Source organism: Coregonus clupeaformis, unplaced genomic scaffold (genome assembly GCF_020615455.1).
Source record: "Coregonus clupeaformis isolate EN_2021a unplaced genomic scaffold, ASM2061545v1 scaf2085, whole genome shotgun sequence".
NCBI lineage: Eukaryota > Metazoa > Chordata > Actinopteri > Salmoniformes > Salmonidae > Coregonus > Coregonus clupeaformis.
This window is the reverse complement of record NW_025535539.1, coordinates 64,612-84,169: the sequence shown is the minus strand read 5'-3', so window position 1 is coordinate 84,169 and position 19,558 is coordinate 64,612. Positions and strand designations below refer to the sequence as shown.

The 19,558-nt window shown below is 51.7% G+C and overlaps 1 protein-coding gene across 1 annotated transcript; it reads right to left on the bottom strand.

The window, feature by feature from the left end:
• Positions 1–626: 626 nt before the first annotated feature.
• Positions 627–7,613, bottom strand: LOC121566690 (piggyBac transposable element-derived protein 4-like; the record flags this gene model as incomplete). The annotated part of the gene is made up of 5 exons (XM_045219138.1): positions 7,485–7,613; positions 7,151–7,399; positions 4,870–4,881; positions 1,627–1,714; positions 627–1,510 (listed from the first exon to the last, which is right to left on the bottom strand). Coding segments are annotated over exons 1-5 (1,362 nt in total), but the record flags the coding sequence as incomplete, so codon positions are not given.
• Between the last annotated feature and the right edge of the window lie 11,945 nt (positions 7,614–19,558).

Below are 19,558 nucleotides of genomic sequence, written 5' to 3'. Positions count from 1 at the left end.
AAATCATGTTTTAGGCCAAATCCACAATGCGACCAGTTCAGCATATGACAGGAGACACTGTTTGAGTGTAACAAACGTGAAACATTTATTTTAGCCATTTCACATGAAAACAGGGTCCAAAATCATTGGTTTTCGTTCAGCACGGGAAGGACAGGCGTGCTCTACAATAGGCAAGGGTTTTCAAGTCTGCAAGTACGTTTTAAGATGAGTTCCATGAACTTTGTCCAAAATCATGTTTTAGGCCAAATCCACAATGCAACCAGTTCAGCATATGACAGGAGACACTGTTTGAGTGTAACAAACGTGAAACATTTCTTTTAGCCATTTCGCATGAAAACAGGGTCCAAAATCATTGGTTTTCGTTCAGCACTGGAAGGACAGGCGCGCTCTACAATAGGCAAGGGTTTTCAAGTCTGCAAGTACGTTTTAAGCTGAGTTCCATTAACCCTCCCGTTGTCCTGGTATTCTGTACACACGCCGTGCCCTCCGGGTCGAACTGTCCCCCTCTCACTAAAGGCCCAATTGGAAAATGTGGGACAGTATGCGTGCGAACAGCCTTTGCAGATGTATTTGTTACACCTGGTGCACACCGTGTGTGTTTTACAGTCCTTCTTTGTGGGGCAGACCTGACACCTCTTCCTCTTACTGGGTTGTGCGGGGTCGGGTGCTTGGGCCGGTGCGTGGGCCGTTGCGGCTGGGGCGTGATCCCGGGGCTGAACACGATACGTAGCCCTCTGAACAGCTTTGACGAGCGCCGCAGAGGCTTCGGTGCGAGGGAGACCGTCCCTTCTTTGTATGAACGAAGTCACTAGTGCCTTTCCCAGCTGCTCGAGGAACACCCTCCTCTTGTTTCGCTTACCAGTCATCCAAATAGGGTTGAGCTCTCGCCATATGACAAAAGCGTTGTACGAGGACACGTCAAGGATGTTGTGGAAGATGACCAGTGGCCAGCGGGCGGTCATCCTCCTGCAGCTGTAGGTTCCAATCACCTTGTCTAGGTTGTCCACACCTCCCTTGTTGCTGTTGTAGTCTAGGACGATGGCCGGCTTCTTGTCCTGGCGACGGCTAAAGTGAGCCTCGGTGTGCAGCGTGCTCAGGAGTAAGACGTTCTTGTTTTTCTTTGGCAGGTAGGACACTAGAGCCGTGGTGGGCGTGAAGGCGAACTTGGAGGAGAAGAGGAGCCTGTCCTTTGAGGCGAGCAGTGCCGGCGGGAGCTCTGGCTTGTTCTTTCTTACTGTGCCGACCACGGTGACGTTCCTCCTCAGGAGCTGGCGCGCGAGCTCGTATGAGGTGAAGAAATTGTCGCAGGTGACGTTGTGACCCCTGAGTCCCTGCGTCAAATCGAGCACGACCCTCATCCCCTGGTTCTTCTCGGGGCCTCCGCACGTGGCCTTCCCGGTGTAGACCTGCATCTTCCAGGCGTAGCTGGATTTGGAGTCGCAGGCCACCCAGGTCTTGATGCCGTATTTGGCCGGCTTGCTTGGAATATACTGGCGGAAAGGACATCGGCCTGGAGGAGAGAGAGAGAGAGAGAGAGAGGAGAGGAAGGAAAGACAAGAGATTAGCTTTAGCGTGTTGTGTTGTGTACGGTGTTGTTGTGCTCTTGTACGGTGTTGCCCGGCCCACCTCTGAAAGGGACCAGTTGCTCGTCCACCGTCACATCGGGCCCGGGGTTGTAGAGGAGCGGCAGCCTCTCGACCCACTTGTCCCAGACCTCTCTCACGGCCGCAAGTGTGACGATCCCGGCTGTCTGAGTCGGGTCCTGTCTGGTGACTAGTGTTCCTGTTCGTAATCTCCAGTTTCCCGAGGGTTCGGGAACGCTCCGGGGAGCGCTCTTGTTTTCCGCACCTGCATCCCATCAGCAATCTGCACACCTGGTCCTGATCATCACCCTTCTTAGGCTCTGGCCCAACATCCAGTTCCTGCCGGATCGTTAGCCATGAACAGTATGTTTGTCAGCGTATCAGTCTCTGAGCCATTAGTGTTAGTTTTGTTGTTTTGCACCTTTTGACTTGCTGTGTACTGACCTCCGTTTTTGTTCTGTCTGCAGTCTCTCACCCGGAACCTTCACCCAACCTCTGCCTGATGGTCGGCGGCTGCCGAGCCAGTACCGGACCAACCACTGCACCCTCAACAACCCATCCATGCCACCCGCTCTGTTCCCTGGATTATTCAGCCTCACTCGGAATCTATTAATAAACACTCACCTTTGTCTCAACGTACCTTGTCCTGGTCTGCTTCTGGGTTCTGGCTTAGTTAACCGTGACAGAACGATCCGGCCAGTAATGAACCCAGCGGACCTGGACTCTGTTCGCCATGCTATTACCCAGCAGGAGAAGATGTTGGGCCATCATAGCACGGTACTACAGGAGATCGCGTTGTCAGTTCGGAACCTTTCTACCGGTCTGACGGAGGTCCAGAACCAACGCAAGTGTCCGGTGGAGGATCCACTACCGGTTTCACCCATCTCGCCTGCCGCTTCTGAAGCTGTGTCCATCCGTGAGCCCAAGGTTCCGACGCCGGATAGATATGAGGGGGAGCTGGGAAGATGCCGTTCCTTCCTTATGCAGTGTGGATTAGTGTTCGATCTACAGCCCTACTCTTATGCCACAGACAAGGCTAGGATAGCCTTTGTGATTGAGTTGCTGCGTGGTCGAGCGCTGGAGTGGGCTTCAGCCGTTTGGGAACGACAGGATCCCTGCATGGCTTCATACCAGGGGTTCACGGCCGAGATGAGGAAGCTCTTCGACCATTCCGTCCGAGGGAGGGACGCAGCTAGGCGCCTGTTTTCGCTTCGCCAAGGAACTCGCAGCGTGGCCGACTTCGTGATCGAGTTCAAGACGTTGGCTGTGGAGAGTGGGTGGAACGAGGAGTCTCTGCAAGCGGCCTTTTACCAGGGTCTGTCGGAGCAGCTCAAGGATGAGTTGATCTCCTATCCGGAGCCTAGTGACCTGGACAGCTTGGTAGCCTTGTCTATTCGGGTGGATAATCGAGTCCGAGAGCGAAGGAGGGAGAAGCAATGGGGTCCGTCCAATCGATCAGCTTCTCAGTTCCCAGTCGGGTCGGGTGGTGGACCAGAACACGTCGATCATTCTCCACCACAATGGATTAGTGGAGAGGTCCTCTCTCCCGATTCTGAACCCATGCAAGTGGGGCGGCACGGGTTAACCAAGGAGGAGCGTCAACATAGACGTAAGACCAACTGCTGCCTCTACTGTGGTAGCTCGGGACATTACATCTCCACTTGTTCCCGGCGGTCGTCAAACTGCCCGGCTCGCTAAAGTTGGGAGGACTTTTAGCGAGCCAGTTTCAACCTCTCAGTACCTCTGTCAGACCCCGTTTCCCGGCTACCCTTGTGAACAGGAATCAGAGCTTAGCGCTTAACGCCTTTATCGATTCAGGTGCCGATGGAAGCTTTCTTGATGCCGAGTTGGTGGAACAGCTGGGGCTTTCCAAGGAGCAATTGCCGGAAGCCATTGAAGCGACCACTCTGAACGGCAGTAGTCTGGCACGTATCACGATGAGGACTGAACCGGTTAAGATGCGGTTGTCGGGGAATCATTCTGAGATGATTTCATTCTTCATTCTGCCGTCTTCCCATGTTCCTCTGGTCCTTGGATACCCCTGGCTGAAGGAACACAATCCCACGTTCGATTGGGTGACGGGCAAGGTAACGAGTTGGAGCCTTGATTGTCATGCTAACTGTCTCAAGACTGCCTGCCCCCATTCGGTTCCCAGTCAGGTGATTGAGGCTAAACCCCCAGATTTGTCCCTGGTTCCCGAGACATATCACGATTTGGGGGAAGTTTTCAGTAAGCAGAAGGCTCTGTCACTCCCTCCCCCACCGACCATATGATTGTGCCATCAACCTGGTCCCTGGAGCTGTCTACCCCAAGGGAAGGTTATACAGTATCTCCCGACCTGAACGTGAGGCGTTGGAGACCTACATCAAGGAGTCCCTAGCTGCTGGTCTCGTTCGTCCCTCGTCATCACCCCCTGGGGGCAGGATTCTTCTTTGTGGGTAAGAAGGATGGCTCTCTTCGACCGTGTATTGATTATCGGGGGTTGAATGACATCACGGTCAAGAACAAGTATCCCCTGCCCTTGATGAGTTCTGCCTTCCACTCCTTACAGGGTGCTACGGTGTTCACCAAGCTAGACCTACGCAATGCGTATCACCTGGTCCGGATCAGAGAGGGGACGAGTGGTTGACGGGGTTCAATACACCGATGGGTCACTTCGAGTATCAGGTGATGCCGTTTGGACTGACCAATGCTCCAGCGGTATTCCAGAGTATGGTGAACGACGTCCTGAGAGATATGATCGGTCTCTTTGTGTTTGTTTACCTGGATGACATTCTGATCTTCTCGAAGGAACCTTCCCGACCACGTCCAGCATGTCCGGCAGGTTCTGCAGCGATTGTTGGAGAATCGCCTGTTCGTGAAGGCCGAGAAGTGCGAGTTTCACGCCCACACGACATCCTTTCTCGGGTACATCATCTCCAGGGGAGAGATTAGGATGGACCAGGAGAAGGTTAGAGCGGTTCTGGAATGGGCCCAGCCCGGTACGAGATTGCAGCTCCAGAGATTTTTGGGGTTTGCGAATTTCTACCGCAGATTCATCCGGGATTACAGCCGTGTGGCCGCTCCGTTAACTGCCTTGACTTCCAGTATCAGGACCTTCAAGTGGAATCCGGAGGCGGATCGAGCGTTTCTGGATTTGAAGAGGCGATTCACCAACGCACCGATTCTCTCTCAACCGGACACGGCCCGTCAGTTCGCCGTTGAAGTGGACGCGTCTGATGTGGGAGTTGGCGCCATCCTGTCGCAGCGATGCTCCACGGACAGTAAACTCCATCCCTGCGCCTACTACTCTCGTCGCCTTTCGCCTGCGGAGAGGAATTACGATGTGGGTAACCGGGAGCTTCTCGCGGTGAAACTTGCCTTGGAGGAGTGGCGCCACTGGTTGGAGGGGCGGAGCAACCGTTTGTTGTCTGGACTGACCACAAGAATCTTGCTTACGTGCAATCGGCTAAACGTCTCAACTCCCGTCAGGCCAGGTGGGCGTTGTTTTTCGGACGATTCAAGTTTGCCCTGACGTTCCGACCTGGATCTAAGAACGGCAAGGCGGACGCCTTGTCCCGGATGTTCTCCAAGACGGAGGAGAGTGGGTCCAAGACCGAGACAATCCTCCCCCGGAACTGCGTCGTGGGAGCAGTTATGTGGAAGATTGAGGAGGAGGTGCTGGCGGCCCTTCGGACTCAGCCCGGTCCCGGTAACGGTCCACCCGGTCGGTTGTTTGTGCCTGAGTCGGTTCGTCCTGCTGTCCTCAAATGGTCCCACGCCAGCAAGATGGCTTGTCACCCTGGCGTGGCTCGGACAATGGCGTTTCTTCGCAGACGTTTTTGGTGGCCTGCCATGGCCGAGGATACTCGGGGTTTTGTTGCTGCCTGTCCAGTGTGTGCGCAGAATAAGAGTACCAATCGGCCCAGCTCTGGACTACTTCACCCCCTTCCTATTCCCCGGCGACCATGGTCGCATCTGGCCCTGGACTTCGTCACTGGGTTGCCCGCTTCTGAGGGGAACACGGTCGTTCTGACTATCGTGGACAGATTCAGCAAGTTCGCCCACTTTGTGCCCATTGCCAAGCTTCCCTCTGCCTCGGAGACGTCCGAGATCCTGGTTAGGAGGTTTTCAGGGTCCACGGTTTGCCCAGTGATATCGTTTCCGACCGTGGCCCTCAGTTTACCTCTGCTGTCTGGAAGTCCTTCTGTTTGGCCATTGGAGCTACAGTCAGTCTCACATCTGGTTTTCACCCCCAATCCAATGGTCAGGCGGAGAGAGCCAACCAGAAGATGGAATCCACGCTACGCTGTCTGGTCTCTTCCAACCCCACCTCCTGGGTCTCTCAGTTGCCTTGGGTTGAGTATGCCCACAATACTCTTCCTACATCTGCCACTGGGATGTCTCCCTTCCAGTGCCTGTACGGCTACCAACCTCCCCTGTTTCCTTCTCAGGAGAAGGAGCTCTCAGTGCCTTCTGTTCAGGCCCATATTCGCGCTGCCACCGGACCTGGCATCGGGCCAGAAAGGCACTCCTTAGAGTTTCGGACCGGTATCAGCTCCAGGCGAATCGTCGCCGGATCCCCGCTCCCACCTATACCATCGGAGATAGGGTTTGGTTGGCCACACGGGATCTTCCGTTACGGACTGAGTCTAGGAAGTTGTTACCGAAGTTCATTGGTCCGTTTGTGGTGGAGAAGGTGATCAATCCAGTGGCAGTTCGACTCAAACTACCGAGGACGCTCAGAGTCCATCCCACCTTTCATGTCTCCTGCCTCAAGCCTGTCTTCCTCAGTCCTCTGTTGCCTCCTCCGCCTCCTCCTCCTCCTCCTCGGATGATCGGAGGTGGTCCTGCCTACACGGTGCGTCGCATCATGGATTCCAGACGGCGGGGCCGGGGTTTCCAGTATCTCGTGGACTGGGAGGGGTATGGCCCTGAAGAGAGGAGTTGGATTCCGCGGCGACAGGTCCTAGATGCGGACCTCATCAGTGACTTCTACCGCCTCCATCCTGGCGCTCCGGGAGTCCGCCCGGTGGCGTTCGTCGGAGGGGGTACTGTGACGATCCCGGCTGTCTGAGTCGGGTCCTGTCTGGTGACTAGTGTTCCTGTTCGTAATCTCCAGTTTCCCGAGGGTTCGGGAACGCTCCGGGAGCGCTCTTGTTTTCCGCACCTGCATCCCATCAGCAATCTGCACACCTGGTCCTGATCATCACCCTTCTTAGGCTCTGGCCCAACATCCAGTTCCTGCCGGATCGTTAGCCATGAACAGTATGTTTGTCAGCGTATCAGTCTCTGAGCCATTAGTGTTAGTTTTGTTGTTTTGCACCTTTTGACTTGCTGTGTACTGACCTCCGTTTTTGTTCTGTCTGCAGTCTCTCACCCGAACCTTCACCCAACCTCTGCCTGATGGTCGGCGGCTGCCGAGCCAGTACCGGACCAACCACTGCACCCTCAACAACCCATCCACGCCACCCGCTCTGTTCCCTGGATTATTCAGCCTCACTCGGAATCTATTAATAAACACTCACCTTTGTCTCAACGTACCTTGTCCTGGTCTGCTTCTGGGTTCTGGCTTAGTTAACCGTGACAGCAAGTTTGTCACCGCCGCCTGCTGCGCGTCTCTCGGCTCTGGTCTGGCGGTCGTCGAAGCGAAGGAGTCTCGAGTAAGCGTGAAAGACTTTGAGCGGCATGGTTGCGCGGAAAATGGTCCTTCCGCTCTCGGCGTCCCAGAGACTAGAGGCTGCTTCGCCTCGGGACCTGTACACGCCGGCTAGGATGAGCAGCCCTACGTAGGCTCGCAGGTCGGTGGAGTCCATCGCTTTCCAGCGGCCGCCGCGGTCGCGGTCGTGGTCTTCGTGGTCGTCGGCGTAGTTGCGGTGGTCGTCGTCACCGCAGCCGTCGCCGTCGCCTCGGGCTCCGTATTTTCGAAACGCCCTCCAGATTGGTCATCTCCAGGATGATGTCTTCTATCTCCGGTGTGAAAAACAAGCAGAACGTGGAGAGGATGTCGCGGGCTTGGCCTACGGCCTGCCTAGTAGGCCCGGGCCTCATGTCCTCCGGCACCTCAGCAACCGGCCTGTTACTTTTTTCTGCTGCTCACCCCTCCGACGCCCCGATTGTTGTCACAGGGCACCGAGCACCATTGGATTTGGCCGTTTCTCGACACGAATGTCTCTCTTTCCACTCGAGGGATATCGTGTTGTGTTCGGGAGGCGGCGGCGGCAGCGGCGGCGGCAGCGGCCTCCTCGCTCTCCTTCACCTTCACCTTCCCCTTGTTCTTCTCCTTCTTCTTCTTCTTGTTGGTCGTCGTCGTCGTCGTTGTGGTCGTCGTCGTCGTCGTTTTCATCGTCGTCAACGTCTCGTTCGTCTTATACGCCTTGGCCTTCTTCTACTTGGACATCGTCCTCGTCGTCGGCGTCGTAGTCGTCGTCGTCGTCATCCTCTGTGGTCTCCTCGTCCTCTGGGTTGTATTCCTCCCCGTCTTCTTCTTCGGACGCTTCCTCGTCCGCTTCCTCGTCGCAGTCAGAGTCATTGGAAAATATATGTTCTAGGACCTGTTTGGCCGTGAAACGCACAGCACTCATAATAGCTTCGGCACCCAGGCTGGGGAAGTCCCCAAGACCTCTCTCTTCGGGACGTGTCCGGACAAGCCACCGAGGCAATATTATTAGTAGTAGTAGTAGTAGTAGTAGTAGTAGTAGTAGTAGTAGTAGTAGTAGTTTGTTGTAGTTGTAGTTGTAGTTGTAGTTGTAGTTGTTCTTGGTGTTGGTGTTTGTTTACGGCTTACCTACTACCTCTGGCTCAGAGCTTATGCCTCTAACGTGTAGCCTGGGTCATTTTGACCCCGGCCAGGACAGGACAGGACAACGCTAGGGGTTATACAGCCACTCACTCTAACACTCTAACACGTAGCCTGGGTCTTTTTGACCTGGACAGGACAGCGGGAGGAGATATACAGCCACTAGCTCTAACACATAGGCACTGACACGTAGCCTGGGTCGTTTTGTCCCCAGCCAGGACAGGACAACGCTAGGGGTTATACAGCCACTCGCTCTAACACCTAGGCTCTAACACGTAGGCTCTAACACGTAGACTGGGTCTTTTTGACCCCAGCCAGGACAGGACAACGCTAGGGGTTATACAGCCACTCGCTCTAACACATAGGCACTGACACGTAGCCTGGGTCTTTTTGACCCTGGACAAGACAGGACAACGCTAGGGGTTATACAGCCACTCGCTCTAACACTCTAACACGTAGCCTGTTTTTTTTTTTACCCCAGCCAGGACAGGACAGGACAACGCTAGGGGTTATACAGCCACTCGCTCTAACACTCTAACACGTAGCCTGGGTCTTTTTGACCCGGACAGGACAGCGGGAGGGGATATACAGCCACTAGCTCTAACACCGAGGCTCTGACACGTAGCCTGGGTCGTTTTGACCCGGACAGGACAGGACAGGACAGCGGGAGGAGATATACAGCCACTAGCTCTAACACATAGGCACTGACACGTAGCCTGGGTCATTTTGACCCAAGCCAGGACAGGACAGGACAACGCTAGGGGTTATACAGCCACTCGCGCTAACACTCTAACACGTAGCCTGGGTCTTTTTGACCCGGACAGGACAGCGGGAGGGGATATACAGCCACTAGCTCTAACACCTAGGCTCTGACACGTAGCCTGGGTCTTTTTGACCCGGACAGGACAGCGGGAGGGGTTATACAGCCACTCGCTCTAACACATAGGCACTGACACGTAGCCTGGGTCGTTTTGACCCCAGCCAGGACAGGACAGGACAACGCTAGGGGTTATACAGCCACTCGCTCTAACACGTAGGCACTGACACGTAGCCTGGGTCTTTTTGACCCCAGCCAGGACAGGACAGGACAACGCTAGGGGCTATACAGCCACTCGCTCTAACACGTAGGCTCTAACACGTAGCCTGGGTCGTTTTGACCCCAGCCAGGACAGGACTGGACAACGCTAGGGGTTATACAGCCACTCACTCTAACACGTAGCCTGGGTCATTTTGACCCGGACAGGACAACGGGAGGGTTATCAAAGACCTATCGTTTTACAGCGGTACAATGCCGACATCTAGTGGTCATAAAACATAGAGGGTGAACGAAAACACATGCAAACGCAACGCATAACCGCAAGGGGTGCTTCACCGGCTTGTGGACTGTGCTTTTCTAACAACTAATAGCTTTTCTAACACGCTGTCCTTGGACAGTTGAATGGAACCTAGATTAGGCTTCACTGAGCCTTGCAATGATCATGAGCACATTTACCTAGGTGTGCTTGTGTGTGCATTCTCATCGTCTCCCCCTAGCGTTCCTATAGTGTCGTTACCTATTCAGGCATAGGCAATAGCGGCTGCAACGATGCTTTTCTAATAACTTCACTCTAACACGCTGTCCTTGAACAGTTGAATGGAACCTAGATTAGGCTTCACTGAGCCTTGCAATGATCATGAGCACATTTACCTAGGTGTGCTTGTGTGTGCATTCTCATCGTCTCCCCCTAGCGTTCCTATAGTGTCCTTACCTATTCAGGCATAGGCAATAGCGGCTGCAATGATCTGACACAAGTGTAATGAATATGCTAGTTCGGATATGATAGCAATGACGGAGAGACAGATCTAAAGGATAAATAAACATAAACAATGAAATGAGAGACACAGACGTGTTCAATGACATGTTTAGTTGTTTACGTTTATTCGGTGTCATTGACATACAACATGCTGTACGGGGAACTGGGGTTGGTATTAGTGATCGGCCTCAGCTGTTGCTAGATCCAGGGTCCAGGCAATCTCGAGGTGTTGGATGTTTCCAACGATGACTGTTGCCCCTGTCATCTTCTTTACTTTTAGTCTTGTGAAGGTTGGACTACGAGTCGCTGCGGTGCTGCAAATTGCACATGTCTCACGGGGTAGTCAGACAAGCTTTTCACTGACGGGTCGACGTAGCTCGCAAGCATGGCTAACAGAGAGTTGAGATGTTGGTAGTGTGTCAACTCTAGGTACATGGGTCTTGTGAAGGGACTGTCCTTGGGTCCTATCATTGCATTGACTCGTCACGGCTGAGGGATTCCACATTGACACGGTCCAGGGTTTCCTTCTCGTGATCTGTCAGGGTCCTGTTCTTCAAGAGGAGACAGTTGTACCACGAGGCCATTGCGTTAGTCGATTCGGTGGGTGATCCTGGTGTAGATTACTGGTGGCGATGTAGGAGTGTATAGGAGGTCTGCTTGGGTTATCCGAGGTGGGTTTGATGATAGCGCCGAGCGAGTTGTTGTCACAGTGATCGACTGGGCAGAGTTTGCTGTGCTGAGATAAGGTTTCCCCAGAGGAGTGCTCAGTGACAATCGCTCTCGAGCTTAACCCGTATATAGTTCCTCATGCGGTCCCGGTGATTTTCGTCTAGACATCTAGATATTGAAGGCTCTAACTGACGTATCGTCCTTCGGAACCGTTCGGTATTGACTGCAACCCGCATCCAATATGATGAGCGTGCCTCCCTGGAGTCTTCCAACATGGATACGAACTGTACCTGGGCTATGGGGTTGCTGAACTTTACACTGCGGTGTTGGTCTTGTTGCTTCTTGTTGTTCTTCTCATTCACGGTCGTCTCCACTTGATCCTCGCCCGGTACCGGGTAACGCCCGCGTCCACGTCTGCGTCGTGGACGAATTTCGTGATTTGACCACTCGTTTTGCATGTCACACAGGGCATTGCATTGGGATGTCATGGAGGATTGGGCTGTCTCGGTAGAGAGGTTGTGATCGTTGTGCCCCGAGCACCGTTTCGTGGTAATCGGTCTGTGTTTAGGTCTGTGTGTATCGATATTGGACTCGTGAGACATCATGTATGCTGTTCGAAACCTAATGACTCGGTTCTATGATTATACTGTAGTGTCTATGGGATCCGTGTGTGTGTGTGTATGTGTATATGGTTATGGTATGGTTGTGTGAGATGTATTAATGTGTGCCATTTGCATGTAAATATATACGTCCGTACACACTGCACGCATAGCCCTATAGTGAAGGTCTTTACACAGTCTACCACTATCCTATCTGCCACGCTTGTCCGGTTGGAATAAAGAAGTGGCGTGAGTCGGTAATATGTACCCACCTCCTGTACGCTTTCATATTATCCCTACCTACACCTGTGACTGTTGTCTATGTGACTGTTGTCTATGTTCCTATGCATAGTATTGTTATGTTGAAGTGATGAACCTGTGTCAAAAAAGGATACACCAGAGGCTAAGACGATTTGTTCCTTGTCATTTATTCACTGTCATTTACTCACATTTACACCACAAACACATATATATATATATTTCAGGTTGAAATGCACACGGGAGGGTAGTCCACTAGTGGGACACGTAATGTTCATCGCCAACAACGAAGTAACAAAGGCACAATAGGGACAACATGTGTTAAGCTACACAACTGGTTTTACATTGTAAGCAGACCTATGGTCTATCCATGAGGGACAGTGTCAAGATTGTTTGCATTCCTTCTGAAGCTCCGGGTCTTGTAGACAGCTTTGTGTTTCGGGCGATGCAGATCTTTACACCGGGGACTGGGGCTGTAAACACAACGTACAACACCGTGCACAACGCTCAACATACTCTGGGTTCCATGAAAATATCACTACTATAGCCATACCAAACGGTCTGGATAAGGTCTAGCGCTACCATCCCCTCGGTTCTCAGCTCAGACAGAGGTGGAGATTACAGAGACGATGGATGGAGGTCCTTACATGAAGCTGGACTGCGAATTGTAAGGGTTGACGTTTCTGCTGCTCATGTAGTCTCGAGCTGAGGAGGGTATGGTCACCGCATCCGGGATGTCTCTCTGACAATCAACCGGGATCCTTTCGTGCTTCCCCTTTAGGATGGTAGATGTCAGCACCATGGTCACCACGTACATGAGGTAGATTATGATATTGAACACGGCGATAGCGCACTCCATGTTATGCAACCTCTGCTGGTTGCTGATCAGAGGTCGGTACAGCAACTCCATGCAGCCTGCGATCACGGCCATGAACAGCTCAATGTTCATCATGATCAGGCACGTCAGCACGGTCCTGGTGCTCTTGGTAGACTCCGGACCCACGTAGGAGCCCTCGGAGTCGTCCAGTTTCCTTTTGCTCTTGGCTGCGAAGTAGCTGAGCACTATGCTCACCACCGTGGCCAGGCACCCGAGCGTGATGAGGGCTATCCCCGCGTGGATGTAAGCGTACTGGTATTCGGGTCTGCCTTCGGAAGGAGGCGACTGCGTGGCGGCTGAGTCCAGCCGGCCCGTGGTCGTGGTAACGTGCCTGTTGTCGATGAAGTAGAGAACGTTGTTGGGAATGGTGAGAAATCCCACGATGAGAGAGGTGATGACTGCAATGGCACCTCCCAGCTTGCCCCTGAAACGGACCTTGCTCAGGATGGTGCCGTTAGGTACCACTGACATTCTGCTGTTAAACAGATCTTTGCTCTTGGATATCAATGACTCTAAGCCTCCAATGCTTGGTTTCTTGCGATTCATATCTCTTGTAGGGGATCGCTGGCCTCCTCCCTGGGTTCCTCGGTTACCCCCGTTCTGTTTGTCCTTCCTTACTTACTCACGTTGTGAGACTGGGAGTACCCGAACGGTCCTCTTTTCTGTGGTTTTGTTTCTCAATGGGATCCGGTTATACAGTGGGGAAAAAAAGTATTTAGTCAGCCACCAATTGTGCAAGTTCTCCCACTTAAAAAGATGAGAGAGGCCTGTAATTTTCATCATAGGTACACGTCAACTATGACAGACAAAATTATTTTAAAAAATCCAGAAAATCACATTGTAGGATTTTTTATGAATTTATTTGCAAATTATGGTGGAAAATAAGTATTTGGTCAATAACAAAAGTTTCTCAATACTTTGTTATATACCCTTTTTTGGGAATGACACAGGTCAAACGTTTTCTGTCTTCACAAGGTTTTCACACACTGTTGCTGGTATTTTGGCCCATTCCTCCATGCAGATCTCCTCTAGAGCAGTGATGTTTTGGGGCTGTCGCTGGGCAACACGGACTTTCAACTCCCTCCAAAGATTTTCTATGGGGTTGAGATCTGGAGACTGGATAGGCCACTCCAGGACCTTGAAATGCTTCTTACGAAGCCACTCCTTCGTTGCCCGGGCGGTGTGTTTGGGATCATTGTCATGCTGAAAGACCCAGCCACGTTTCATCTTCAATGCCCTTGCTGATGGAAGGAGGTTTTCACTCAAAATCTCACGATACATGGCCCCATTCATTCTTTCCTTTACACGGATCAGTCGTCCTGGTCCCTTTGCAGAAAAAACAGCCCCAAAGCATGATGTTTCCACCCCCATGCTTCACAGTAGGTATGGTGTTCTTTGGATGCAACTCAGCATTCTTTGTCCTCCAAACACGACGAGTTGAGTTTTTACCAAAAAATTATATTTTGGTTTCATCTGACCATATGACATTCTCCCAAATCTCTTCTGGATCATCCAAATGCACTCTAGCAAACTTCAGACGGGCCTGGACATGTACTGGCCTAAGCAGGGGGAAACGTCTGGCACTGCAGGATTTGAGTCCCTGGCGGCGTAGTGTGTTACAGATGGTAGGCTTTGTTACTTTGGTCCCAGCTCTCTGCAGGTCATTCACTAGGTCCCCCCGTGTGGTCTGGGATTTTTGCTCACCGTTCTTGTGATCATTTTGACCCCACGGGTGAGATCTTGCGTGGAGCCCCAGATCGAGGGAGATTATCAGTGGTCTTGTATGTCTTCCATTTCCAAATAATTGCTCCCACAGTTGATTTCTTCAAACCAAGCTGCTTACCTATTGCAGATTCAGTCTTCCCAGCCTGGTGCAGGTCTACAATTTTGTTTCTGCTGTCCTTTGACAGCTCTTTGGTCTTGGCCATAGTGGAGTTTGGAGTGTGACTGTTTGAGGTTGTGGACAGGTGTCTTTTATACTGATAACAAGTTCAAACAGGTGCCATTAATACAGGTAACGAGTGGAGGACAGAGGAGCCTCTTCAAGAATAAGTTACAGGTCTGTGAGAGCCAGAAATCTTGCTTGTTTGTAGGTGACCAAATACTTATTTTCCACCATAATTTGCAAATAAATTCATAAAAAATCCTACAATGTGATTTTCTGGATTTTTTTTTCTCAATTTGTCTGTCATAGTTGACGTGTACCTATGATGAAAATTACAGGCCTCTCTCATCTTTTTAAGTGGGAGAACTTGCACAATTGGTGGCTGACTAAATACTTTTTTTCCCCACTGTAGTATCAGCCTACCAATCCTTGAACATTTAATACAATGAAGCTCCACGACCCCGTGATCGAGTTCTTAGGCTCAGGAGGTGAACGATGTGCGAAGTCTACAGGCGACCACCGTTGGTACAAGGTTCAGGGTATCACCAAAACCATACACTCCATGGTGTACTGCAGGAAGCGGGCATCCGGTCACAACATGATAAGCATGGATCTGTTCACCAGGGTTGTAAAGGACCTGAACGCCAACCCGGAGAGCTCGCTCCAGTGGGTGCCTGAGTATGTAAGAAACCTGAATGCTCCCGAGTCCAAGGGCACCAAGTTCACGGAAGCCCTGCTGCAACTGGTGAGGTCTAAAGCCCTGACCCCAGACGCCTGCAGACGCCTGTGGGACAGGAGCCGTATGTCCACCGGTATAGGCGTTGCGGTAGACGCACAGTGCAAGGACGTGTTCAACGGAAAGAAGAAGATAAGTGACGCGGGGCCCGTGTCTAGCCTCATTCTCACACAGCTCGAGGCCCTGTGCCTGACTCCCATTTGCGCAGGCCTCAAGGTTGCCGGTTTGCCCACGCCCGATATGTTCGGTGAACCCGGATCCTACACGTACCACAACGGCTGTACGCGAGGCTGCAAGGCCATCCGTGACACATGGGGCTCCTACACCGAGGTGGACCTTGTTGCCCACGACACAGTAAATTACAACATAGCGCTGCTGGAGCTCAAGACCAGGAACAACGACATTATCGACCAGACTACCCTGTGGCGATACAACACTCAGCTGTGGCTGACCTGGGTGATGTTCTCGCTCACGTACCCGAGCATGGCAGAGCGGTCAGCCGCGTACCTTGTGATAATCAGACCGGGGACCAACCAGGTTACCGTACAGAGTTGTTTAAGGCCCACAATATCTAAAAGTATACGCACCAAGTTCCAGTGGCTCAACTGTTTCTGCACCCAGGTGCTTAATTGTCTAGCCCCTATGTGTGTGAACATGAGAGTCGAAACTCAGCTGGCCTCCTCGGCAAGGAGACGGGTATCCTGGGTAGACCCTAAAGACCTGTGTTATAGGAACATAATGTTCAACCAGGAAAAAATGAAAAACAGGAAGACTGTAGATGCGCCATTGACCTGGGTTTCGGATGATGTCTCTCGTGTTGAAATCGACCAAGACCAAGACAACGAAGATCACGGCGAAGAGGAATAAACGTACATGCGGTGTACATTTTACATGTTCTCTTTGTATAGTCCTTTAGCAGGACTCTCCCTACGCCACCAACACCACCGCCGCAACCAAGCACCAAGGAAAACACTTACCGAACCAGGACTAACATCTCCACATGTAGAGCGTGTAGCCCAACTAGGGCTCATTTGACCAACCCCGGGCTCCTAGCCTAGAGCATTTGTCAAAGGGTGCATAACCACATCCAACCAAGGTGTGCACTGGCCTTAAATGTGGGCCAGGTTAGACTGTCCGTGTGCACAGACTATAGACCTACTCCATTTGGCTGTTACTCGATCGGATAACGCTTTGAACCGAAATGGGGTTGAAACACAAGGCTATCCACGCAATGCTCGCAAACCCTCACCTGGCACCGTTCGAATTGATCGACAGACCCTGCAAGCGACAGGATTGGACTCTGATAGACCATCTCATGGTAATCCACAAAGTGAAGGAAAGTGACTACATTGAGGGTGATTCTCAGGCGTCCATAGTGAACATGGCCAGAACTCTGGCGCGTTGCTACATCTCTGAGACTGCAGCCAGCCTGTGTGTAGTGCTCGTAAAGGACGGCTCCGTGGCCCAGAAACCATCCGTGAGGGAGATCAGACTCAACCGAACCCCTGTACCTCACATAGAGTTCTGTAAGCGTAATCTGTGCGCCATAGAATACACCATGATGAAGCTGTTGGCCGACATGGGTATGAAAAACGACTTGTTTCTAGTGACCGGTGCAAAGGGAGACTCCTCCGAGGGCGAGCTCCTACAGGGAACCTCGGTCGATAACCTGGTGTCTTTCCACCAGAAGTACCTGGAGTACTGGGAGTGCCAGGACGACATGGTATTCGCAAACATGCTCGAGCGTTTCGAAGATCTGAATCCTGCCGAGTGTCAACTCTCCGCAGTAGATCCCGCAGACGGCTCGATAGACAGACCCGAGGGACTCGAGGGCGTCTTTGTGGCGACCTTCGCGGACCCGGATGCTATACAAGTGTCTGTATTGCGGGACGCGTGTCTACGGTGTACCACCACAGAGGCCGACACGCTGCTCGTGGAGTTGGCAAACATTCTGAAGGGTAGTGTGACCGTGTGCACCGGAGATTCAGATGTGGTGGCCGTGCTGACGGCTTGCGGCCGCGAGGGCATTACCATGAGGCTAGACAACAAGAGCTACCACGAGGATCGAGACATGCACATGTCAACCTTTGGAGAGCTGCTGTTTGCCATTCCCGAACACAGCACCCAAAGAAACATGGCGTTTGGGGAGCTGGCTTCGAGCGAGGATAGGTTCCGAGTGCTTTCCGACATCTCAGCGGAGGAAGAATACCTGCTCCCGGCGCCTCGAAAACAACACGACGCTTTGGAGGTCATTCTGGATGATCACGGCAATGTCAACTTTAAGGAGAAACTAGCTAGGTACCTTTACCTAGGCGGGATCAGGGGATCTCTCTACTGCACCTTTCTGTATAGGTTATTTGAGTCGACCGCTCGGAACAGATTGCACGGTTTGGCCCTCGCTGTAAACAATGGCCGTCTCTGTGCCGACACAGCCTGTTATATCTTCGAAACCCTGTGCCCCACATCTGACAAGAGTCCGCTATCGAGATCCGACTCGGATAACCCCCCGTCTACCGGCGAGAAGAGGACGATCTCCTGTGTCGAGGGACACCAAGTCCCCGACCTCTACCTAGACAAAGACGCAGAATATAAGGTGGTCCTGATGAAAGAACAGAAAAAGGTAATGAATTGCCTCAAGCGGTTGAGTAAAGCGTACATGAACGGGATGATACCGAGGGGCAGTTACGGACGTTTCTTGAGGTTGAACCGATCAGGGCCCCACTTTTACATGCGCGTGAAAGGAGATGTACTCCGAGACGAGACAGACCGAACGGAAAAGCTGGTTTTCATGATTCTATGTGGGACCGATTATAACATCGTTCCTATGGGACTAGGGATGAAGAGATTGCTGACCGGAGTGGTGACCAACTACCAGTCATTTTCGTCTTGGTGCAAAGAGGTGAAGATGCTACTGTGGGGAGCAGGGTCTCCTCGGGAGTGTGACTATCACAATATGTGTATGAAGCTGGCTGATTTCACAAAGATCCCAACAAAGACCCGGTCTAGGTACTGGACAGAGTTGAATTGCGGATTAATGGCTAAGACCATGAAATATGTCTGGGAATTGTGGAACCTGGAGAGGCCTAGACCCGGACCCAAGTATGGGTTCTCTGTACACGACGGCGGTGGCATAGTCCGCTTTGACTGTGACGCCTCTAATGAAATGGAACCTTGAGGCCATGATGATGATGTTTTACATGCTGTTCTATATGGACAGCAGAGGATGTGAGGTGACTGTGGTCTGTCTGTACGAAGTGTGTTATGCTGTATACAATAAACTCTATCATACCTATCTGACTGAAATACATCTAGTCTCTTACGCTAGTCTCTTACTTATAAAGCTTGTCATTTGATAAGGTCTGAAACATCACAGGGCCCTTGTCAATGTGCACCACATGTGCCGTAATGTGGACAGTAATGAGGACAACATACGATAACATACATATGACAATATGTATAGGATATACTATACTCGCTAAGGTATACGTGCACATGCAATAACATCTTCTCTGAATGGTCTGAATGGTGTAGTAGATGCACACATACCCATGCTTGGATATATGAGCGAGGATGGACCCAACATAGGCTGGCATATCAGACCACTTACCACTGTTAGACTGCCTTTGACAATGGAATAATTGTATGGATGTGACCCTCTGGCCTTGAAATGAACAAGGAGACACAGGTGTTTCACTCTTTCCACTCACAGGTGTTATTTTGTTTGTAGTACACAGATCTTGGTTGGTTTGGTAAAGGACTCAGCTCTACTAGTCAGGCACTACATAACACAAAGACATCTTTCATAGACATTGTTGGCATATCAAACACATGCATGTTAAACGAAAACACTACCAAGGAGATGAAACTCCTATTGGCCTCAGGGACCGTAGTGAAGGGTGTATTGCCCCTGAACAGTTGTTCCAGTTTATTAATCAATGCCATGTGATCATTTCGGTTTACACGGAACTCTGATTCTTCTTCAGGAAGCAGTTGACCATGATCAATCAGTACTTCTATTGCGGGCATGATATGAGTGATCCTCTGGGTGTAGGAACACATTGCAGGCATAGACAGTAAATCGTAGACTCTACCACCAAGTGCGCGTCGCACCTGGGTTGTGAAGTTATATTCGGGAGGATCCGTCCTGACTGAAACAGACACACAGACACATAGAGTACCTTAAGTTAAGAACGAACATGTCATCTGCGCTACAGATGTGTCGGTGATCGGAGCTGTGGAAAGGGGTAAGGACATCTTACGTTCGTACATATAAAAGCAGCAACTGTGACCAGTGGTCCGGTTACGGTTGTCTCACTCCCACTCTGTCTGTCACTCTACAGAACCTGAAAAGATCGTGTGACACCGGGACCCGTGGTTAGG